Source organism: Mobula hypostoma, chromosome X2, assembly GCF_963921235.1.
Source record: "Mobula hypostoma chromosome X2, sMobHyp1.1, whole genome shotgun sequence".
Taxonomy (NCBI): Eukaryota; Metazoa; Chordata; class Chondrichthyes; order Myliobatiformes; family Myliobatidae; genus Mobula; species Mobula hypostoma.
The window spans coordinates 49226618-49252443 of NC_086129.1; the positions used below are offsets into that span (position 1 = coordinate 49226618).

The following is a 25826-nucleotide window of genomic DNA, read 5'->3' on the forward strand; positions in this document are numbered from 1 at the left end:
GCACATTTGGAATAGTGTCTACGTACATTTTGGTCACCCTGCTTTAGGAAACGTGGTTAAACTGGAAAGAGCGCAGAAAGCATTTAAGGGTCTGAGTTATAGGGAGAAATAGTCCAGGCTAGGTCTTTATTCCTTGGAACATAGGAGAATGAGGGGCTCTTTCACCTCAGATGGTTGAGGAAGCTTGGTGTGGACCCCCAAATCCTAAGAGCTTTCTACAGGGGCACAATTGAGAGCATCCTGACTGGCTACATCACTGTCTGGTATGGGAACTGTACTTCCCTCAATCACAGGATTCTGCAGAGAGTGGTGCGGACAGCCCAGCGCATCTGTAGTTGTGATCTTCCCACTATTCAGGACATCTACATAGACAGGTGTGGAAAAAGGGCCCAAAGGATCACTGGGGACCCAAGTCACCCAACCATAATCTATTCCAACTGCTACCATCCAGGAAACAGTACCACAGCATAAAAGCCAGGACTAACAGGCTCCGGGACAGCTTCTTCCACCAGGCTATCAGACTGATGAAATCACGCTGATTTGAGAGTACTCTATGTTTCATTGACTGTTCTATTTATTATAAATGATTATAAATTACTATGATTGCACATTGCACTTTTAAATGGAGACGTAACGTAAAGATTTTTACTCATGTATGTGAAGGATGTAAGAAACAAAGTCAATTCAATTCGATTCAACCTTACAGAATTTTGAGAGAAATAGATGAGGTGGATGGTGACAGGATAGGGGAGTCCAAAATGAGGAGGAATAGGCTTTAGGGTGAGGGGAGAAAGTCTTGAAAGGGACCTGAGGGACATCTTTTTTGTGCAGAATGTAGTGATTGTATTAAATGAGCTGCCAGAGGAAGTGGCTGAGGCAGGTACTGGGACAGGTACATGGAGGAATGGGGCTGAGAGGGATATGGGCTGAAAACAGGAAATTGAGACTAGCTGTATGGGAATGGACTTGCAGGGCTGAAGGGCTGCAAATATGCTGTATTGCTCTATGATTCTATGAAAATAGGTATTGAATTTGAAAGGAGCATTTACCATTCATAAGATATAGGAATAGTCCTTTTCCTGATGGGGTGAGATCATTTGTTGCACTGTTTACGCTGGTTCTTAGCCACCTTATCAACCTCCTCCACCCACTGTAACTTACTTTTCTCAGACATGGCTGCTAAACCATTCCCCTACCCCCACCTAATTCTCCTACCAGCCACCATACTAATTTTCAGAAGCCAATTCACAGACCAGTACCTTGAGATGTGGAGGAGGATGGCAAAGCACCCAGGGTCATACAGTCACAGAGAGAACATGTACACTCCATACAGGCAGCACGAGAGGCCAGAATGGAACCTGGGACAATTGTATCTCCTCAGTGCCAATTTGCAGAACCTCTTGTATCTTTTAACTATGAGTTTCCTAGGACATTAGTTGCTCTTTATGATTCAATTAAATGTTACGGCCTTGATTTTGTGTAGATTTATTTTGGCATTTATTTCACTCATGAACATATTAATCTGCAAACACAAGAGATTCTGCAGATGCTAGACATCCAGAGCAACACACACAAAATGCTAAAGAAACTCAACAGGTCAGGCAGCAACTATGGAGAGAAATAAACAGTCTATGTTTGTGCCAAGACCCTTCACCGAGACTGAAAAGGAAGGGGGCAGAAGCCCAAATAAGAAGGTGCGGAAGGAGTACAAGCAGGTGGTAAGTGGATGAGGAGGGGGAAGTGAGAAGCTGGGAGATATTTTAATGTATTTTATTAATACACAAAATATTGACTTGAAACTGATTCAGCATTGGTTTTACTGGCTGTTTCATTGCTGAATTGTGACTGGAATTGACAGCACTGGTTGAGTAAATTCTACGAGGGGTGATTGATAAGTTTGTGGCCTAAGGTAGAAAGAGTCAATTTTAGAAAATCTAGCACATTTATTTTTCAACATAGCCCCCTCCTACATTTACACACTTAGTCCAGCGGTCGTGGAGCATACGGATCCCTTTTTTATAGAAGTGGTCCACAGCATGGGTGATTGATAAGTTTGTGGCCTAAGGTAGAGGGTGATGAGTTATTAACCTCAAACTTTCTGCATTATCACTCAAAGAGTTGAACTGCACGTGCATTTAACGAGAGCGTCTTGGACCTCCAGGTAGTCCACAGCAGGGGTGATTGATAAGTTTGTGGCCTAACGTAGAAGCAGATGAGTTATACAGCTCTCATTACGTGCACGTGCAGTTCAACTCTGAGTGAAAATGCAGAAAGTTTGAAGTTAATAACTCATCTCCTTCTACCTTAAGCCACGGATTTATCAATCACTCCTGCTGTGGACCGCTTTCTGGAGGTCCAAGACGCCAACTTCTACAAAGAAGGGATCCGTATGGTCCATGACCACTGGACTAAGTGTGTAAATGTAGGAAAAGTAAATGTGCTAGGTTTTCTAAAATTGACTCCTTCTAGGCCACAAACTTATCAATCACCCCTCGTATTAGTTTCTTCATGCGTTCTCTAAGCCTGAGTTGACCAACTGATTCAAACAGCCAATTGACCCTTATAAATTATACCAGTGCTACAAAAAGCTGTAGGTTGATTAGAAACATAGAAAACCTACAGCACAATACAGGCCCTTTGGCCCACAAAGTTGTGCCGAACATGCCCCTACCTCAGAAATTACCAGGGATACCCATAGCCCTCTATTTTTCTAAGCTCCATGTACCTATTCAAAAGTCTCTTAAAAGACCCTATCGTATCCACCTCCACCACCGTTGCCGGCAGCCCATTCCACACACTCACCACTCTCTGTGTAAAAAAACTTGCCCCTGACATCTCCTCTATACCTACTCCCAAACACATTAAACCTGTGCCCTCTTGTGGCAGCCATTTCAGCCCTGGGAAAAAGCCTCTGACTATCCTCACGATTAAGGCCTCTCATCATCTTATACACCTCTATCAGGTCACCTCTCATCCTCCGTCGCTCCAAGGAGAAAAGGCTGAGTTCACTCAACCTGTTTTCATAAGGCATGCTCCCCAATCCAGGCAACATCCTTGTAAATCTCCTCGGCACCCTTTCTATAGTTTCCACGTCCTTCCTGTTGTGAGGCGACCAGAACTGAGCACAGTACTCCAAATGGGGTCTGACCAGGGTCCTATATAGCTGCAACATTACCTCTCGGCTCCTAAATTCAATTCCACGATTGATGAAGGCCAATACACCATATGCCTTCTTAACCACAGAGTCAACCTGCGCAGCTGCTTTGAGTGTCCTATGGACTCGGACCCCAAGATCCCTCTGATCCTCCACACTGCCAAGAGTCTGACCATTAATACTATATTCTGCCATCATATTTGACTGACCAAAATGAACCACTTCGCACTTATCTGGGTTGAACTCCATCTGCTACTTCTCAGCCCAGTTTTGCATCCTATCAATGTCCCGCTGTAACCTCTGACAGCCCTCCACACTATCCACAACACCTCCAACCTTTGTGTCATCAGCAAACTTACTAACCCATCCCTCCACTTCCTCATCCAGGTCTGAGCTGCTCATGCCAAGGAGTAGCAAACGGGATATAGGACACAAGCAGTAGCTGTTTTTAATCATTGGCTTACTATACGAACCTTTGCTATTTGTAATTTGTATTAATGACTTATTAGTGTAGCAGTTAATGCAGTGCCTTACAGGACCAGTGGTTGATTGGGATTCTATTCCCGCTGCTGCCTGAAAGAAATTTGTACGTTCTCCCTGTGACTGCATGGCTTTCCTCCCACATTCGAGAAATAGTTGGGAAAAAATAGGAGATCCAACAATATTATAAATCAGTGATTCAGTGCATTGCACCTTTTTTGAAAAAAAGGGTAAATGATCACTAACCATTATAATATCACAGGAAGCTAAATTCCTCACTTGCCACGAGAACCAAACAAATCCCTAATGCATATCCCTGTAAATTGCTTTACTCCAGAAGTATCAGAATTTGCTTTGCCTGTCTCCCATCTCAGGTTTGAATTCGCACACTGCAGAAGGAACATGTGGGCTAATCATAAGCTGATAAATGTGTGATTTTACTTTCACAGCACTTCAGCGTCACCTCGAAGCTGGATATTGGAGAATACCACTGCATGGCGATAAATCGTGCTGGGCAGGCAAAATGTGAGCCTCAACGGATGGAAGTCTGTAAGTTGACACCATTGGCTGTTTGTTTCAAGTAGATTTTTCAACAGATAATGAACAAATAACTAGTCGTACAGCAGCACCGAAACAGACTCTTCTACCCTTCTAGTCCATACCAAACAATTAATCTGCTTAATCCCATTGATTTCAAAGGTTTCAAAGGTACATCTCATGTCAGAGAAATGTGTACAATATACATCCTGAAATGCTTTTTCTTCACAAACATCCATGAAAACAGAGGAGTGCCCCCAAAGAATGGACAACAGTTAAATGTTAGAGCCCCAAAGTACCCCCACCCCAAGCTCCTCTCCCTCCCGCGTGTAAGCAGCAGCGAGCAACAAACCCTCCCCTCCCCCCACCGGCAAAAAAAAGCATCGACACCCATCACCGAGCACTCAAGCGTGCAGCAAAAGCAACAGTAAATACACAGACTTACAGTACTCCAGAGATTACATTGTTCACCCAGTATTCGACATACCACAGGCTCCCTCTCTCCCTAATAAGGGGGAAAGAGGTGTCTCCGTTTCACAGCGAGAAGGGAGACATAACAAACAACTCACTGGTTTACGATGTTAAAAGTCCGTTGTCACTTTTTCCGAGCTCTGTGCCCAAAGATCTCAGGTCTCTAGACACGCTGCCTTAGATCTTTGATTTCCCACGACACACCAGTCTTCTGCTTGGACACTGACCTTCGATCCCCCCCATCTTCAGAGCCATGAAAACTTAGTCCTCAGAAGGCGAGCGGAACTCTTAGGCTGAGCCCTTGGCGTGCTGAACAATGGCCAGTTGTGAAACTCCGAGAGTGGGCCCCATTCCCGCAAAGAACCATTGCGTGTAACTCTAGGTCAGGGTCAAAATAGAGATATTAAAGATAGAAATAGAGCTGTTTCTGAGGATGCAAGCAAAGGAGTTGCTGTTAGGCGCCATTAACCCTCCTAAGCTCCGCCTTCTTTTGAAGAGCCATAGAACACTGCAGCACAGAAACGGGCCCTTCAGCCCATCTAGTCCATGCTGAACCATTAATTTTGCCTTGACCCATCGACATGTAGAGTTATAGAACACTACAGCACAGAAACAGACCCTTCAGCCTATCCATTCCATGCCAAACTGTAGTTCTGCCTAGTGCCATTGACCCACACCCAGACCATATCCCTCCATACCCCTCCCATCCGTGTACTTACCCGAACTTCTCTTAAATGTTCCAATTGAACCCACATCCACCGGCAGCTTGAACCACACACACACACCACCCTTTAAGTGAAGAAGTTTCCCTTTAACCTATGACATCTGGATCTATTCTCACCCAACCTCAATGGAAACAGTCTGCTTCCATTTACCCTATCTATACCCCCATGACTTTTTATATCTCTAAGATCTCCCCTCATTCTCCTACGCTCCAGGGGATAAACTCGTAACCTATTCAACCTTCCCCTGTAACTCAGGTCTTCAAGTCCCAGCAACATTCTTGTAAATTTTCTCTGCACTCTTTCAATGTTTTTGATGTCTTTCCTGCAGGTAAGTGACCAGAACTGCACATAATATTCCAAATTAGGCCCCACCAACATCTTATACAACTTCATCAATAACATCCCAGATGAAGTGTCTCAACCCAAAATATCTGCTGTCCATTTCTCTCCACAAATGCTGCCTGACCTGCTGAGTTCCTCCAACATTTGTTGCACCATTTAGTTTCTCTCCACTTAAAAGATACTCAACCATAAGGCCATAAGGTACAGGAGCGGAATAAGGTAATTTGTCGCATTGAGTCTGCCCCAATCACTGCTTAGCCCCCGTGATACTTTCATGCCCTGACCAGTCAAGAATCTGTTGACCTCTGCCTTAAATATACAAACAGAATTCCATTTTCACCATTCTCTGGCTTAAGAAATTCCTCCTCAACTTTGTTCTAAAAGGAGGCCCCTCTATTCTGAGGCTGTATTGTCCAGTCTTAGCTCTCCCACCATAGGAAATATCCTCTCCACATTGACTCTATCGAGGCATTTCACCATTTGATAGGTTTCAATGAGGTCGCCCTCATTCTTCTGAAATCCAGTGAATACAGGCTCAGAACCATCAAACACTCCTCATATGACAAGCTGTTCAAACCTGGAATAATTTCTGTGAACCTTCTTTGAACCCTCTCCAGTTTCAGCACATTCTTTCTGAAATAAGGGGCCCAAACCTGCTCACAATACCCCAAGTGAGGCCTCACCAGTGCTTTATTGTCTCAACGTTACATCCTTGGTTTTATATTCTAGTCCTCTTGGAATTAATGCTAATATTGCATTTTCCTTCCTCAGTACAGACTCAACCTGCAAATTAACCTTTAGGGAATCCTGCACAAGGACTCCCAAGTCTCTTTGCACCTCAGTTTTTTGTATTTTCTCACCATTTAGAAAATAGTCAACCCTTACATTTCTTCTACCAAAGTGCATGACCATACACTTCCCAACACTATTCCATTTGCCACTTCTTTGACCATTCTCCTAATCTGTCTAAGTCCTTCTGTGGTCACCCTACTTCCTCAAAACCACCTGCTCTTCTACCTATCTTTTGTCTTCTACCTATTTTTTTGTCAAACAAGATTTCCCCTCAAGGAAACCAGGCTGACTACGGCCTATTTTATTATGTTCTTCCAAGTACCCCAAAACCACATTCTTAAAAACTGACTTCAACATCTTTCTGACCACTGAGGTCAGACAAACTGGCCTATACTTTCCTTCCTTCTGCCTACTTTGCTTCTTGAATAGTGGAGTGACAATTTAATTTTGCATTCCCCCAGAATCTCGTGATTCTTTAAAGATCATTACCACTGCCTCCACAATCTCTTCAGCCACCTCTTTCAGAACCCTGGGGTGTACACCATCTGGTTACGGTGACTTATCTACCTTCAGAATTTTCAGTTTCCCAAGCATCTTCTCTCCAGGAATGGCAACTTCACACACTTCTGCCTGCGGCACTCTCAAACTTCTGGCATACTGCTGGTGTCTTCCACAGTGAAGACTGATGCAAAATATTTATTCAGTTCGTCTGCTATTTCCTTGCCCCCCTTTACTACCTCTCCAGCAGTCCGATATCTACTCTCACCTCTCTTTTACTCTTAATATATCTGAAGAACCTTTTTGTATCCTCTTTAATATTATTGGCTAGCTTAACTTTGTATTCCATTTTTTCCCACTCAAACTGCAGGGTAAATTCTATCATATTATGATCACTGGTACCTAAGGGTTCCTTTACCTTAAGTTCTTTCATCAATTCTGGTTCATTGCATCAATCCAGAATAGCTGATCCCCTAGAGGGCTCAACCATGAGCTGCTGTAAAAAGCCATCTTGTAGGCATTCTACAAATTCCCCCTCTTGGGATCCAGCACCAACCTGATTTTCCCCAATCTACCTGCATATTCAAATCCCCCATGACAATCGTAACATTGCTCTTTCCACGTGGATTTTCTATCGACTCTTCTAATTTGTAGGCCACATCCTTACTACTGTTTGAGGGTCTGTATACAACTCCCATCAGTGTCTTTCAATCCTTGCAGTTCTTTGGCTCTACCCATAATGATTCAACACCTTCTGACCCTACGTCACCTCTTTCTAGTGATTTGATTTGATATTTTACCAACACAGCAATGCCACTTCTTCTGCATTCCTGCCTGCCCTTTCGATACAATGTGTATCCTTGGACATTAAGCTCTCAGCTGTAATCTTTCAGCCATGATTCAGTGATGTCTACATCATACCTGCCAATCAGTAACTGTGCTGCAAGTTCATCTACCTTATTCTGTATACTGCGTGCATTCAATTATAATACCTCCAGTCCTGTATTCACCCTTTTTCGATTTTGTCAGCATCTTATGCTGCAACTCATCCTGTTGACTGCAATTTTGCCCTATCATTAGCCTCGTCTTGCTAGGAATCTCACTACACATTGCTCTGTTTGTAAACCAACCACCTCATCTTCATCACTGTCACTCCAGTTCCCATCCCCCTGCCAAATTAATGTAAACCCACCTGAACAGCTCTAGCCAACCTACCTGAACGGTTTCAGGTGTACCTTTTTGTACAGGTCATCCTTCCCCAGAAGAGATCGCAATGATCCAGAAATCTGAAACCCTGTCCCCCTGCACCACTTCCTCAGCCACACAGTCACCTGCCAGATCATCCTATTCTTACCCTCACTGGCATGTGGCACAGGCAGTAATCCAGGAATTACTACCCTAGAGGTCCTGCTTTGGCTTTCTACTTCAACTAAAATGGCAATTATCATGTTTGATTACATTTGCCACATCCTTGCTCATAAGACCATAAAATATAGGAGCAGAATTAGGCTATCGAGTCTGCTCTGCCATTTCATCATAGCTGATCTATTTTCCCTCTCAGCCCCTGTCTCCTGACTCCCCCTCTCTCACCCTGTATCCCTTCATGTCCTGACCAATCAAGAATCTAACAACCTCTCCCTTAAATATACATAAACTCTTGGCCTCCACAGCTGCCTGTGGCAAGGAATTCCACAGATTCACCACTCTCTGGCTGAAGTAATTCTTCCTCATATCTATTCTAAAAGGATAGAATATAGAATAGTACAGCACATTACAGGCCCTTCGGCCCACAATGTTGTGCTGACCCTCAAACCCTGCCTCCCATATAACCCCCCACCTTAAATTCCTCCATATACGTGTCTAGTAGTCTCTTAAACTTCACTAGTGTATCTGCCACCACCACTGACTCAGGCAGTGCATCCCACGCACCAACCACTCTCTGAGTAAAAAACCTTCCTCTAATATCCCCCTTGAACTTCCCACCCCTTACCTTAAAGCCATGTCCTCTTGTATTGAGCAGTGGTGCCCTGGGGAAGAGGCGCTGGCCATCTACTCTATCTATTCCTCTGAATATCTTGTACACCTCTATCATGTCTCCTGTCATCCTCCTCCTCTCCAAAGAGTATAGCCCTAGCTCCCTTAATCTCTGATCATAATGCATACTTTCTAAACCAGGCAGCATTCTGGTAAATCTCCTCTGTACCCTTTCCAGTGCTTCCAGATCCTTCCTATAGTGAGGTGACCAGAACTGGACACAGTACTCCAAGTGTGGCCTAACCAGAGTTTTATAGAGCTGCATCATTACATCGCGACTCTTAAACTCTATCCCTCGACTTATGAAAGCTAACACCCCATAAGCTTTCTTAACTACCTTATCTACCTGTGAGGCAACTTTCAGGGATCTGGGGACATGTACCCCCAGATCCCTCTGCTCCTCCACACTACCAAGTATCCTGCCATTTGTACTCTGCCTTGGAGTTTGTCCTTCCAAAGTGTACCACCTCACACTTCTACGGGTTGAACTCCATCTGCCACTTCTCAGCCCACTTCTGCATCCTATCAATGTCTCTCTGCAATCTTCGACAATCCTCTACATTATCTACAACACCACCAACCTTTGTGTCGTCTGCAAACTTGCCAACCCATCCTTCTACCCCCACGTCAGGTCGTTAATAAAAATCATGAAAAGTAGAGGTCCCAGAACTGATCCTTGTGGGACACCACTAGTCACAACCCTCCAATCAGAATGTACTCCCTCCACCACGACCCTCTGCCTTCTGCAGGCAAGCCAATTCTGAATCCACCTGGCCAAACTTCCCTGGATCCCATGCCTTCTGACTTTCTGAATAAGCCTACCGTGTGGAACCTTGTCAAATGCCTTACTAAAATCCATGTAGATCACATCCACTGCACTACTCTCATCTGTATGCCTTGTCACCTCCTCAAAGAACTCTATCAGGCTTGTTAGACACGATCTGCCCTTCACAAAGCCATGCTGACTGTCCCTGATCAGACCATGATTCTCTAACTGCCCAGAGATCCTATCTCTAAGAATCTTTTCCAACAGCTTTCCCACCACAGACATAAGGCTCACTGGTCTATAATTACCTGGACTATCCCTACTATCTTTTTTGAACAAGGGGACAACATTGGCCTCCCTCCAATCCTCCAGTACCATTCCTGTGGACAATGAGGACATAAAGATCCTAGCCAGAGGCTCAGCAATCTTTTCCCTTGCCTCATGGAGCAGCCTGGGGAATATTCCGTCAGGCCCCGGGGGACTTATCCGTCCTAATGTATTTTAACAACTCCAACACCTCCTCTCCCTTAATATCAGCATGCTCCAGAAAATCAACCTCATTCATATTGTCCTCACCGTCATCAAGTTCCCTCTCATTGGTGAATACCGAAGAGAAGTATTCATTGAGGACCTCACTCACTTCCACAGCCTCCAGGCACATCTTCCCACCTTTATCTCTAATCGGTCCTACCTTCACTCCTGTCATCCTTTTTTTCTTCACATAATTGAAGAATGCCTTGGGGTTTTCCTTTACCCTACTCGCCAAGGCCTTCTCATGCCCCCTTCTTGCTCTTCTCAGCCCCTTCTTAAGCTCCTTTCTTGCTACCCTATATTCCTCAATAGACCCATCTGATCCTTGCTTCCTAAACCTCATGTATGCTGCCTTCTTCCACCTGACTAGATTCTCCACCTCACTTGTCACCCACTGTTCCTTCATCCTACCATTCTTTATCTTCCTTACCGGGACAAATTTATCCCTAACATCCTGCAAGAGATCTCTAAACATCGACCACATGTCTATAGTACATTTCCCTGCAAAAACATCATCCCAATTCACACCTGCAAGTTCTAGTCTTATAGCCTCATAATTTGCCCTTCCCCAATTAAAAATTTTCCTGTCCTCTCTCATTCTATCCTTTTCCATGATAATGCTAAAGGCCAGGGAGCAGTGGTCACTGTCCCCCAGATGTTCACCCACTGAGAGATCTGTGACCTGACCCGGTTCATTACCTAGTACTCGATCTAGTATGGCATTCCCCCTAGTCGGCCTGTCCACATACTGTGACAGGAATCCGTCCTGGACACACTTAACAAACTCTGCCCCATCTGAACCCTTGGAACTAATCAGGTGCCAATCAATATTAGGGAAGTTAAAGTCACCCATGATAACAACCCTGTTATTTTTGCACCTTTCCAAAATCTGCCTCCCAATCTGCTCCTCGGTATCTCTGCTGCTACCAGGGGGCCTATAGAATACCCCCAATAGAGTAACTGCTCCTTTCCTGTTCCTGACTTCCACCCATATTGACTCAAAAGAGGATCTTGCTACATTACACACCCTTTCTGTAGCTGTAATAGTATCCCTGACCAGCAATGCCACCCCTCCTCCCCTTTTCCTCCCTCTCTATCCCTTTTAAAGCACTGAAATCCAGGAATATTGAGAATCCACTCCTGCCCTGGTGCCAGCCAAGTCTCTGTAATGGCCACTACATCATAATTCCATGTATGTATCCAAGCTCTCAGTTCATCACCTTTGTTCCTGATGCTTCTTGCATTGAGGTACACACATTTCAGCCCTTCTACCTTACTGTCTTTACACCATTTATTCTGCATCTCTTTCCTCAAAGCCTCTCTGTATGTTAGATCTGGCTTTACTCCATGCACTTCTTTCACTGCTCTATTGCTCCGGGTCCCATCCCCCTCGCAAATTAGTTTAAACCCTCCCGAACCATGCTAGCAAACCTACCTGCAAGGATATTGCTCCCCCTCGAGTTCAGGTGCAACCCATCCAATCTGTACAGGTCCCACCTTCCCCAGGAGAGATCCCAATGATCCAAAAATCTAAAACCCTGCTCCCTGCACCAACTCCTCAGCCACGCATTCAACTGCCATCTCCTCCAATTCTTACCATCATTGTCCCTCTTCCTGCCTATGTCGTTGGTACCAACATATATCATGACTTCTGGTTGCTTTTCCTCTCGTACCAGGATGTCGTGCACCCGGTCAGAGACATCCCGGACCCTGGCACCTGGGAGGCAACAAACCATGTGGGTGTCCTCACGTCCACAAAATCTCCTGTCTGCTCCCCTGACTATAGAGTCTCCAATGACGACAGCTCTCCTCTTCTCCGTCCCACCCTTCTGCACCACAGGGTCAGACTCAGTGCCCCTCTATTCTGAGGGTAGGGAACTGAAGAAGATGACAGCAGTAATAGGAGACTCTGTAGTTATGGGGACAGATAGGCGATTCTGTGAACGCAATAAAGAAACATGGATGGTAGTTTGCCTCCCAGGTACCAGGGTCTGTGATGTTTCTGTACACATCCACAATATCCTGAAAAGGGAGGGTAAGCAGCCAGAAGTCATGATACATATTGGTACCAATGACATAGATAGAAAAAGGGAGGAGGTCCTGAAAAAAGAATATAGAGAGTTAGGAAAGAAGCTAAGAAGCAGGACCTCAGGGGTAGTAATCTCAGAATTCTGCCTGTGCCATGCGACAGTGAGGATAGGAATAGAATGAGGTGGAGGATAAATGTGTGGCTGAAGAATTGGAGCGGAGGGCAGGGATTCAGATTTCTGGATCATTGGGACCTCTTCTGGGGCAGGTGTGACCTGTACAAAAGGGATGGGTTGCACTTGAATCTGAGAGGGACCAATATCCTTGCGGGCAGGTTTGCTAGAGCTGTTGGGAGTGGTTTAAACTAACATGACAGGGGGATGGGAACCAGTATGATAGAGCTGAGGATGAGCCAGCAGGTTTACAAATAGATGACGGGTGTAACATGAATGTAAGGAGGGACAAGCTAACGATTGGGTACAAATGCAGACAGAGCAGAGAGTTCGATTGTACCACAGAGGCAAAATTCATAAGGGTGAAGAATGCAGGACTGAAGGTGCTGTATTTAAATGTGTATAGCATTCGGAATAAGGTGGATGAAAGTGGCGTAATTAGAGACTGGTCAGTGTGACATTGGAGGAAATACGAGTTGTAGCTGACAGAACGTCATAGTTGGGAGCTTAATATCAAAGGATATACTTTGTATCAAAAGGATAAGCAGGAAATCATGGACGGTGGTGCGGCTCTGGTGATAAGAGATGGAATTACATCTTTAGAAAGAGGTGACATAGGGTTAGAGAATGTTGAATTTTTGTGGGTGAAGTTGAGAAACTGCAAGAGTATAAAAAAACATGGGAATCATATATAGGAGTTGGAAAGGTCATGTGATAAGGGTAATGTCACAATTGTAATGGGGGTCTTCAATATGCAAGGGGATTGGGAAAATCAGATTGGTGTCAGATCACAAGAGAGGGAATTTGTTGAATGCCTATGAGATGGCATTCTAGAGCAACTTGAGCTGCTCGGGTAAAGGCTATCTTATATTGGGTGTTGTGTAATAACCCAGATTTTATTAGGGAGCTTAGGAGACAGTGATCATATGATTGAATTCATACTGCAATTTGAGAGGGAGAAGCATCAGCTATGTGTCAGTATTGCAATGGAATAAGGGGAATTACAGAGGCATGAGAGAGGAGCTTGCCCAGGTGGATTGGAGAGGGATACTGGCGGGGATGACAAAAGAGCAGAGGTGGCAGAAGTTTCTGGGAATACTTCACAAGCTGCAGGATAGCTATGTCCCACAGAGGTAGTTCTCAAATGGCAGGGGTAGGCAACTGTAGCTGACAAGGGAAGTTGAGGACTACATGAAACCCAAGGAAAAGGCATATAAGGTAGCAAAAGTGAGTGGGAAGTTGGATGTTTGGGAAGCTTTTAAAATCCACCAAAAGGCAACTAAAAAAGCTATCAGAAGGGAAAAGATGAACTATGAGGGCAAACTAGCCAATAATATAAAGCAGGATACTGAAAGTTTTTTCAGTTATATAAAGAGTAAGAGGAAGGTGAGAGTTGATGTTGGGCCACTGGAAAAAATGATGCTGGTGAGGTAGTAATGGGGGATAAAGAAATGGCGAATGAACTTAATAAGTACTTTGTACTTTGCATCAGTCTTCACTGTGGAAGACACTAGCAGTGTGCCAGAGGTCTGTGAGTACCAGGGAGCAGGAGTGAGTGCCATTGCTATTACAAAGGAAAAAGTTCTAGGAAAACTGAAAGTTCTTAAGATGGATAAGTCACCTGGACCAAATGGACTACATCCCAGAGCCCTAAGAGAGGTTGCCGAAGAGATAATGGATGCATTGGTGATGATCTTTCAAGAATCGCTTGATTCTGGCACAGACCTGGAGGACTGGAAGATTGGAAATATCACTCCACTCTTTAAGAAGGGAGGAAGGCAAAAGAAAGAAAATTATTGGCCATTTAGCCTAACTTCAGTGGGTGGGAAAGTGTTGGAGTCCATTATTAAGGATGAGGGTTTGGGGTACTTGGAGACTAATGATAAAATAAGTCAAAGGCAGCATGGTTTCTGTAAAGGGAAATCTTGCCTGACAAATCTGTTAGAGTTCTTTGAGGTAGTAACAAGCAGGGTGGGCAAAGAAGAGACCATAAATGTCATTTACTTGTATTTTCAGAAGGCACTTGATAAGGTGCCATACACGAGGCTGCTTAACAAGATTAACATCCTATGGCATTACAGGAAAGATACTGGATAGAGGAATGGCTGACAGGCAGGAGGCAGTGAGTGGGAATAAAGGGTCTTTTCTGGTTGGCTGCCAGTGACTAGTGGTGTTCCACAGGGGTCAGTATTGGGACCGCTACTTTTCACATTGTTTGTCAATGATTTGGATAATGGAATTGATGGCTTTGTGGCAAAGTTTGCAGATGATATGAAGATAGGTGGAGGGGTAGGTAGTGCTGAGGAAGCAATGTGATTGCAGCAGGACTGACAAATTGGAAGAATGGGCAAGTAAGTGGCAGATGGAATATAGTGTTGGGAAGTGTGTGATTTCCCATGCAGGCCCACCAAAGAGCTTGATAAAGCAGCAAGTTTTTCAACGAGAGTCGTCGATTGGCATACTGTGCAGTCACAACAGGAGCGTTCCCGTGCAGGTCCAACAAAGAGCTTTTAAAGAACCCAGTCTCTATAAAAGAGAGGTACAGCCTAGTGGAGCGGTCGTCACCGGAGTAGTCTTGAGTCAGAGTAGTAAGGCTTTGGCTCAACGTGGCTTTGGTGAGAACAGGTGGAGGTCAGGTAAGTTTATTCCATATTTCTTATTCAACTCTATGGTGAATAGGGGGTATGTCTACAGAGCCAGGGTTCTGTTCTGGGTGTCAGATGTGGGATTTCCAGGAGACTTCCAGCCTCCCCAGTGGCCACATCTGCATCAGGTACATCGAAATGCAGCTCCCTAGAGACCGTGTTAGGGAACTGGAGCTGCAGCTCGATGACCTTTGACAGTGAGCAGTGATAGACAGAAGCTACAGGGAGGTAGTCACCCCAAGGCTACAGGGAGACAGATAAATGGGTGACTGTCAGGAGAGGGAAGGAAGAACATCAGATAGTGGAGAGTGCCCCTGTGTCCATCCCCCTCAATAATAAGTACTCCATTTTGAGTACTGTTGGGGGGGGTACATCCTACCTGGGAGGTGCGACAGTAGCCGTGCCTCTGGCAGAGTCTGGTCCTGTGGCTCGGAAAGATAGGGAACTGAAGAGAGTGGCAGCAGTAATCGGGGATTCTATAGTTGGGAGACAGATAGGCGATCTTTGGGCATGAAAAAGAAACACGGATGGTATTTTGCCTCCCAGGTGCCAGGGTCGGCGATGTTTCTGGATGCATCCACAAACACAGGTAGAAAAAGGGAGGACATCCTGAAAAAAGAATACAGGGAGTTGGAAAAGAAGCTGAGAAGCAGGACCTCAGGGGTAGTAATCTCAGGATTGCTGCCTGTGCCACGCGACAGTGAGGATAGGAATAGAATGAGGTGGCAGATAAATGTGTGGCTGAAGAATTGGATCAGGGGTCAGGGATTCAGATTTCTGGATCATTGGGACCTCTTCTGGGGTGGGTGGGGCCCGCACAAAAGGGTCAGGTTGTATTTGAGTCCAAGGGAGACCAGTATTCTTGGGACAGATTTACTAGAGCTGCTGGGAGTGGTTTAAGCTAATATGGCAACGGGATGGGAACCAGTATGATGGAGCTAAGGATGAGCCAACAGGTTTACAAGTAGATGATGAGTGTAACATGAATGTAAGGAAGGTACAAACGCAGACAGAGCAAAGAGTTAAATTGTACTACAGAGGCAAAATTCAAAAGGGCAAAGTAGGCAGGACTGAAGGTGCTGTATTTAAATTCACGTAGCATTCGGAATAAGGTGAATGAACCCATGGTGCATTAAGAGATTGGTCAGTATGACATTGTGGGCATCACTGAGACGTGGCTGAAAGAAAGCCATAGCTGAGAGCTTAACATCAAAGGATCTACTTTGTATCAAAAGGACAGGCAGGAAGGTATAGGCAGTGGTGTGGCTCTGTTGGTAAAAGATGGAATTGCATCTTTAGAAAGAGGTAACATAGGGTCAGAGAATGTTGAATCTTTGTGGGTGGAGTTAAGAAATTGCAAAGGTACAAAAAAATTATGGAAATCATATATAGGCCTCCAAATAGTAGCCAAAATGTGGGGTTGAGATTGCAAAGGGAGCTGGAAAAGGCATGTAATAAGAGTAATGTCACAATTGTAATGGAGGACTTCAATATGCAAGGGAATTGGGAAAATCGTGTTGGTGTTGGATTGAAAGAGAGGGAATTTGTTGAATGCCTATGAGATGGCTTTTTAGAGCAGCTTGTGCTTGGGCATGCTCGGGGAAAGGCTATCTTAGATTGGGTGTTGTGTAATAACCCAGACTTTATTAAGGAGCTGAATGTAAAGGAACTCTTAGGAGACAGTGATCATAATATGATTGAATTCATACTGCAATTTGAGAGGGAGAAGCATAAGTCATTTGTATCATTATTATAATGGAATAAAGGGGATTACGGAGGCATGAAAGAGGAGCTTGCCCAGGTGGATTGGAGGGGGGATACTGGCAGGGATGACAGTAGAGCAGAGATGGCCGAAATTTCTGGGAATAATTCACAAGACGCAGGATAGATGTGTCCCACAGAGGAAGAAGTTCTCAAATGGCAGGAGTAGGCAACAGTGACTGACAAAGGAAGTTAAGGACTGCATAAAAGACTAGGAAAGGGCATAGAAGCTTGCAAGTGAGTGGGAAGTTGGGATGATTGGGAAGTTTTTAAAATTCAACAAAAGGCAACTAAAGAAGCTATAAAAAGGGAAAAGACAAAACATGAGGGCAGATTAGCCAATAAAATAAAGCAGGATACCAAAATTTTTTCAGATATAGGAAGAGTAAAAGGAAGGCGAAAGTTATTATTGGACCACTGGAAAATGATGCTGGTGAGGTAGTAATGGGGAACAAAGAATTAGCAGATGAACTTATTGGGAACTTTGCATCTATCTTCACTGTGGAAGACACTAGCAGTGTGCCAGAGAAGGGGGGAATGCAAAGGAAAGGAAATTATAGGCCAGTTAGCCTAACCTCAGTGGTTTGGAAAGTATGGTAGATGGAATACAGTGTTGGGAAATGTATGATAACGCATTTTGGTAAAAGGAACAATAGTGCAGACTATTATCTAAATGGGAGAACATTCAAACATCAGAGGCGCAGAGGGACTTAGGAGTCCTCGTGCAAGACTCCCAAAAGGTTAATTTACAGGTTGAATCTGTGGTAAAGAAGGCAAATTCAACGTTGGCATTTATTTCCAGGAGAGTAGATGATGCTGAGGCTTTATAAGACGCCATTCAGGCCACAATTGGAGTATTGTCAACAGTTTTGCGCCCCATATCTCGGAAAGGATGTGTTGTCATTGGAGAGAGTCCAGAGGAAGTTCACGAAGATGATTCCAGGAGTGAAGGGGTTAACATATGAGGAACGTTTGGCAGCTTTGGGCCTGTACTCACTGGAATATAGAAGAATGCTGGGGGATCTCATTGATACCAACTGAATGTTGAAAGGATGTGGAGAGAATGTTTCCTATGGTGGGGGTGTCCAGAACTATAGGGCACAGCCACAAAATTGAGGGGCAATGTTTTAGAACAGAGATAAGGAGGAATTTTTTTTTTAGCCAGAGTAATACATCTGTGGAATGCTCTGCCATAGTCCGTGGTGGAGACCAGGGCTGTGGGTATATTTAAGGCGGAAGTTGATAGTTTCCTAATCGGTCAGAACATCAAAGGATATGGCGAGAAGACAGGTGTATGGGGTTGATTGGGATCTGGAATCAGCCATGATGGAATGGCGGAACAGACTTGATGGGGTGAATGGCCTAATTCTGCTCCTATGGTCTTATGGCTTTGCACCATTCAATAGGCCTCAATGAGGTCACCCCTCATTCTTCTGAATTCCAGTGAATACGGGCCCAGAGCCAACAATGCTCTTCATATGACAAGCTATTCAATCCTGGAATAGTTTGTCAGTGAAACATTGGTTAAAATTAATGCTTGTACCCGGCTGGAATTCCGAGAAAAGTTTATTTATTTCTTTATTTTCCTGCAAATGTCTGCAGTCTCAAGGTAGTATATAGTAACATAAATGTACTTTGATAATACATTTATTTTGACTTTGATGAGGAGGCCTTGATGCCATTCTTGGTCAGGTGTGGCCCTGATATTAGGGCAATGTCACCTGCTGTTTGTTTCTTTGGAACAAGGTCAGGCAGTGGTGAGTAGGTTGGTAATAACTACATACTGCTTGGTAGTGCTATCAAAGGTGCCTTCCATCACTTTCAGACCGAAACATCAACTGTACTCTTTTCCATAGATGCTGCCTGGCCTGCTGAGTTCCTCCTGCATTTTGTGTGTGTTGCTCGGATTTCCAACATCTGCAGATTTTCTCTTGTTTGTGATTTGATTACTTTCTTGAGACTAGATTGGGTGGTAATGAACTGGTTTAGATTTGTTCTGCAGTATTACTATTTCCCTCAGGTTTACACTACATATGCAAGTATGCTGTTAGGTTACAAAGCGGAATCTCGAGGCAAGGGTAAAATTCACATGCAATGGATGTTAATGATCCTTCATCGCTTTAAGGCAGGGGTTCCCAACCTGGGGTCCATGAACCCCTTGGCTAATGGTAAGGCTCCATGGCATAAAAAAGGTTGGGAACCTCTACTTTAAAGAAAGATAAAGATTTACTTTCTCACATGTACATTGAAACATCAAAGCCTGTAGTGAAATGCTTTGTTTGCGTTAATGACCAACACAGACAGAGTATGTGCTGGGGGCAGCATGCAAGTGTTGCCATGCTTCTAGTGCGAATATAGCATGCACATAACTTATTAACCCTAAGCTGTATGCTTTTGGACTGTGAAAAGAAAGCAGAGCACCTGGAAGAAACCCATGTAGTCGCAGGGAGAATGTATAAACTCCCTACAGACAGTGGTGAGAAGTGAACCCTGATCACTGGACTGAACCTCCTCTGAGTTCTCTTATCTTGATATACTTCGTGAAGTACTGTATAATTTTAATCAAAAAGTGCTATAAAATATAATAATTGCATAAGTATTGCATTTTAACCATCTTTGAAATAAAAATCATAAACTGGTTAAGTATGAATAATTTCTTTCTTTTATTCTGCAGATGACATTAATATTGCTGCGATCATTGGTGGCATTCTCATTGTGGTTCTTGTTCTACTGATCATAAGCATAGTCATCAGGCTTGCATATAAACGTGGATACTTTACAAGTAAGACAACAGCTTCACCTCTTATTTTACGAGAATAACTGCCTTTTGAAGCAAATTCAAGTTCAGACGAGAAAAGTGTCTATGCTGCTTTTGGGAGCGGGTGTAACCATTGAGCTTTAAGTCTTCACTTGTGGAGTCTTTGCCTATATGTATAGCTGGGTGCCTAAGGCTTTTGCGCAGTACTGTATTTGTCAATGTGGAGTGGAGAACAGGGTGTAAATCTGGCAGGAGCAAAGGATGTTGGCAATGGCAAGGCCGGAGTGCTGCGGGAGGGGTGTGGGACAAGTGGCAGAGGAAGAGTGCCGGTGCAGGTGTGGACACACCCAGCCCTGAGACACCAGGCAAGGTCATTTGATTCCAAACAATTGGTTTATTGATCATTACAGAATGTCTCTCTGGTGCTTCCCACTCCCTCCCCTTTTCCCAACCACAATTCCCCCCTCTCTGCCCCCTTCCCACTCTCAGAATCAGGTTTATCATCACTCACATATGTCATGCAATTTGTTTTTATTTGTGGCTGCAGTACAGTGCAATACATAAAATTACTACAGTACTGTGCAAAAGTCTAAAGCTTATATATGTGTCTAAGATTTTTGCACAGCACCGTACAATAACAATGTTTAAAATATACAGGTCCATGGATAGGAAAGGCTTTGAGGCAGAAGGGGTGAATGTTGGCAAATGGGACTTGTTCAGATGGGAATCTTGGTCAGCATGTACTGAAGGGCTGTATGTGACTCAATGAAGTTTGACTTCCTATTCTTTTTGCCTGATTTTCAATTTCTCTCAAGTGCAAAACTATTTCTGTCTCAGTTTGAATATACTGAATGATTCAACATCCAGAGGTGTCAGAGGAAGAGATTCCCAATGGTTTATATACCTTTAAGCGAAATTCCTCTTTACCTTAGTCTATGGCCAACTCCATATCTTGAGAACGGCCTCCTTAAAAGAATAAGGAGAGATAATAAATAAGCTGGTAGAATGAGCAGATGTAGGGCCAATGAATTTTCATGAACACTGAGGTCATGTATTTTAGTTTTAAGAGGAGAGATGAGATAGGAAAAAGGATATTATTTTAAAAGGGGAGCTGGGGAAACTGTATATAGAACATAGAACAATGCAGCGTGGTACAGGCCCTTTGGCCCACAATGTTGTGCCGACAGTTTAACCTACTCCAAGATCAAACTAACTCTTCCCTCCCACACGGCCCTCCATTTTTCAATCATCCATGCACCTGTCTAAGAGTCTCTTAAATGCCCCTAATTCATCTGCTTCTACCACAACCCTAGGTAGAGTGTTCCATGCTCTTAGAGTTAAAAATACATGTGGACTAAGATGTTAACTGTCCTGTGCTATCACCAGTGGGATCATCAGTTGATCTGCCATCTGTCTTCAGGAGTTTCGGCCCGCTTATGATCAAGACTCCCTCGAGGTGGTGGGCCAGCAGTGCTAAAGCACCACCTCCCACTGGTGAGCTTAAAAACTTGGCATCTGCCTCTATCAGAGTTGTTGCTCACTTCCATCCAACAGATAGTCTGCTCTTCAGGTGTCTATGCAACTACTGAAGGGTTTGCAAGATAAGTATACACTGTCTGACTATCTGCCCCACTGGACATACTTGGTCCACACCCATGCTGATCCTTTCTCTGCTGCCTCAGCTACAGCCCTGCTGGTTGACTTGATCTCTCTTCTAGTGAAGCCAAGGTCATGCAGCCACTTCTGGAAAGTGAACACAATATACCCACGGCAGCCTACTTCGAATGGATAGCATGAGACCTTCCACCCTCTGTCTCTGCACTCTGATCTTAATTCTGCATACTTGGTTACCTTGTGCTCATGGGCTTCGTCAATGTTGTCTTCCCAGGGGACTGTGAGTTCACCAATAACCACTTCTCTATTGGTGTCAGACCATACGATTATATCTGGACGCAATGTGGTGAAAGCTATTTGCTCCAGGAAACTGCTTTTCCCATCCAGGTCAGCCTTGACACACCAGTCATTGGCTGAAGAAAGTATGCTTGATCGTGAGCCTGCACTGTACACCTTTGACTTGGAGCCTTCTTTCACAAATGATATGCGATGTTCTGTGCAGCATGGGGCATGAGATAAGTTGTGCTGCAGTACTCTCTGCTCAACCGCTTCTGTTAACACTCTGTGTAAAAATCCTACCTCAATCACCTTAAAATTACGCCCCTCATATTAGCCATTACTGCCCTGGGAAAAAGTCTCTGGCTAACCACCCAAATGATGCCTCTGACCAGTTTGTACACCTCTATCAAGTCACCTCTCATCCTTCACTCTAAAGAGAAAAGCCCGAGCTTGCGCAGTCTTTCCACATAGGACACGTCTCTAATCCAGGCAGCATCCTGGTAAGTCTCCTCTGCACCCTCTCTAAAGCTTCCACATCCTTCCTATAGTGAGGTGACCAGAAAGCAATGAAAATGGCTGAGTAAGTTGGGAAAATAGATAATAAGGTATAAATTATTTTGGGTTTTATTAGTAGAAGCATGGCAGGAAAGTAGTGTTTCAATTTTTTAAACAGTGATCTGGCTTCAACTAGAGTATTGTGTTCAAATCTGGGAAGGATGGGAACAGTGCCTTTTTCACCTCAGATGGTTGAGGAAGTTTGGTTTGGGCCCCCAAATCCTAAGAACTTTCTACAAGGTCACAATTGAGAGCATCCTGACTGGCTGCATCACTGCCTGGTATGGGAACTGTACTTCCATCAATCACAGGACTCTGCAGAGAGTGGTGCGGACAGCCCAGTGCATCTGTAGTTGTGAACTTCCCACGATTCAGGACATTTACAAAGACAGGTGAGTAAAAAGGGACCGTAGGATCATTGGGGACCTGAGTCACCCCAACCACAAACTGTTCCAGCTGCTACCATCTGGGAAACGTTACCACAGCATAAGAGCCAGGACCAGCAGGCTCCGGGACAGCTTCTTCCACCAGGCCATCAGACTGATTAATTCATGCTAACACAATTGTATTTCTATGTTATATTGACTAGCCTGTTATACATACTATTTATTATAAATTACTATAAATTGCACATTTAGACGGAGATGTAACGTAAAGATTTTTACTCCTCATGTATATGAAGGATGTAAGTAATAAAGTCAATTCAATTCAATTCAAAGTATAAGTGAGGGTCTGGACTAGATTTACAGGATTGTTCCTGAAATGAAGGACTACTGTTACAAGGATTAGAGAGACTGAGACTGTTTTCCTTAGTGAAGTCTGAGAAGAGGAATAGTTATATAAAATGAGGAAAATGGATGGAGTGGGACAGTAGGTGGAGGGTTTGTGCTCACAGCTACAAACTAATGGGGAAGAGAATTAAGAGTGACTTGAAGTCTTTTGACAGCATGTGATTGGAATGTAGAAAATACTGCCTGCAGACACGGTAAAGACAGGTTCCCATGGTGGCCTTCAAGGAAACACAAGAACATAAGAAATAGGAGCAGGAGTAGGCCATCTGGCCCATCGAGCCTGCCCCGCCATTCAATAAGATCAAGGCTGATCTGTCCGTAAACTCAGCTCCATCTACCTGCCTTTTTCCCATAACCCTTAATTCCCCTACTATGCAAAAATCTATCCAACTTTGTCTGAAATATATTTAGTGAAGAAGCCTCCACTGCTTCATTGGGCAGAGAATTCCACAGATTCACCACTCTCTGGGAAAAGCAGTTCCTCCTCATCTCTGTCCTAAATCTTCTCCCCTGAATCTTGAGGCAATGTCCCTCAAGGGAACTGGATAACTATGTGATAGAAAAAATTTTGCAAGGTTACAGAGGAAGTTGATGTGGTGGCAGAGCCTGGTGAGTTGCTCTGGTAGACACCCAGATGAGATGGGCTACAGCCCTCCCCTCATTTTATAACATCAACATGAACTGATCATGATACCAATTCAAGGCATCCTGCAAATTAGTTCACCAACTCATCAGATCTCGTTACTCAAACCTTTGTTTTATCTTTTAACCAATCAATCCATAGTAAAGCTACCTTTAACCACATGAACCTGCAAGCTTTCTGTTTCAGCTTGTCCCTTTCATATCCATTTGTTTTATCTACCTTGCTAGTTGCATCCTCAGAGCTCAAATAAATTTATAAGACACTATTTCCCTTCCTTAAAACATTGTAGATTCTGCATTGTTAACTGAAGAATATGGGAGCATAAGAACCAGACGCAGGCATCTCCTTTTAATTGAGGAAGGTTTGGGAAATTATGGTAAACTTAGTCATAGAACAGTACAGTAGAGAAACAGGCCCTTCAATGCATCTAGTCCGTGTCGAACCATTTAACCTAGCACTTCCCATCGACCTGCATTGGGACCACAGCCCTCCACTGCCTAGCCTTCATCAACTTTCCTAGTAACTTCCTCAAAAAACTCTATACTGGTTACACATGACCTACCAAGCACGAAGCCATGCTGACTATCCTTAATCAGTCCATATCTATCCAGATACTTGTATATCCAGTCCGTCAGAATACCTTCCAATAACTTTCCCACGACTGACGTCAGGCTCACCAGCTTATTACACCCTGGTTTATTTTTAGAGTTTTTCTTGAACGGTGGAACAACATTGGCCATCTTCCAATTCTCTGGTACTTCACCTGTCCCTAAGGATGACTTAAATATCTTTGCTAGGGCCCCAGCAATTTCTGCACTTGCCTCCCACAGGGTCCAAGAGAACACCTTGTCAGGCCCTGAGTATTTATCCACCCTGATTTGCCTCAGGACAGCAAACACCTCCTCCTCCGTAATCTGTACAGGGTCTATGAAGTTGATGCTGCTTTGCCTCATTGCTATAGACCCTGTATCTGTCTCCTGAGTGAATACAGATGCAAAAAATACATTTAAGATCTCCCCCATCTCTTTTGGCTCCACACATAGATTACCATTCTGACCTTCCAGAGGACCAATTTTGTCCCTTGCAATCCTTTTGCTCTTAACATAACTGTAGAATCCATTAGGGCAACCTCATGCCTTCTTTTAGCCCTCCTGATTTCCTTGTTAAGTGTTCTCTTGCATTTCCCTTTCCCCATAAGCAACCCATTTCCTCCTCCTTGCCTATACCTGCTCTGCACCTCCTTTCTGTTAACCAGGGCCTCAATATCTCTTGTTAACCAAGGTTTCCTCAACCTGTTACCTGGTATCTTTATCTTTTATTCTGACAGGCACAAACAAGCTTCGTACTCTCAAAATTTCACTGCTGAAGACCACCCACTTACCAAGTACACTTTTGCCAGAAAACAGCCTGTCCCAACCTACACTTGCCAGATCCTTTCTAATACCATCAAAATTAGCATTTCTCCAATTTAGAATTTCAACCCGTGGACTTTGAGACTAATGGCATTGTAGCCACTGAATGCAAAGTGTTCCCCTACACAAACTTCTGTCACCTGCCCTGTCTCATTCATTAATAGCAGATCCAGTAGCCAATAGCAGAACAGCAACTCTTTCGTTGAGACTTCGACGTGCTGATGAAGGAAACTTTTCTGAAAACATTTGACAAACTCTACCCCATCTAGTCCTTTTACAGTATAGGAGTCCCAGTCAACATGTGGAAAGTTAAAATCACCTACTATAACAACTTTGTTTCTTGCAATAGTCTGCCATCTCTCTACAAGTCTGTTCCTCTATATCCCCAGTACTGTTGGGTGCTCTGTAATACAGACCCTTTAATGTGGTCATACCTTTCTTATTTCTCAGTTCTCCCACCTGGCCTGACGGAGTACTGCCTTGACATTTTCCCTGATTAGTAATGTCCCTCTCTTCCTTTAATCCCTCCTGCTCTGTCACATTAAAACAACGGAACCCTGGGATATTGAGCTGCCAGTTCTGCACCCCACCCCCCGCACTTCATTTCATCTCCGCAACTGAGAACTTATCTAGTGGACACTTGCCAACTTTAAGCACAGCAGCCAGTCACCCTGATCTTACTGGGACATTGGCAACATTATTATCCTCAGTAAAGACAACCAAAAAGCATTCAATTAATATACCAGTCACATCATTGGTCTCTTTAATTGGTCCCATAATAGAATACATGTTTACTATTAACAAGCCTAGGAAAGAATTCTGAGAACTTTTTATATC

At 44.0% G+C, this 25826-nt stretch overlaps 1 protein-coding gene across 2 annotated transcripts in view; it reads left to right on the forward strand.

Moving 5' to 3' along the window:
* Window positions 1-25826, forward strand: part of jam3b (junctional adhesion molecule 3b) — a 157841-nt gene that overhangs the window by 125424 nt on the left and 6591 nt on the right. For both annotated transcript variants that reach the window (XM_063038797.1, XM_063038798.1), the window contains 2 exons: window positions 4084-4183; window positions 19612-19719. In XM_063038797.1, the coding sequence (XP_062894867.1) occupies window positions 4084-4183; window positions 19612-19719 (208 nt within the window). The remainder of the gene's footprint in view (window positions 1-4083; window positions 4184-19611; window positions 19720-25826) is intronic.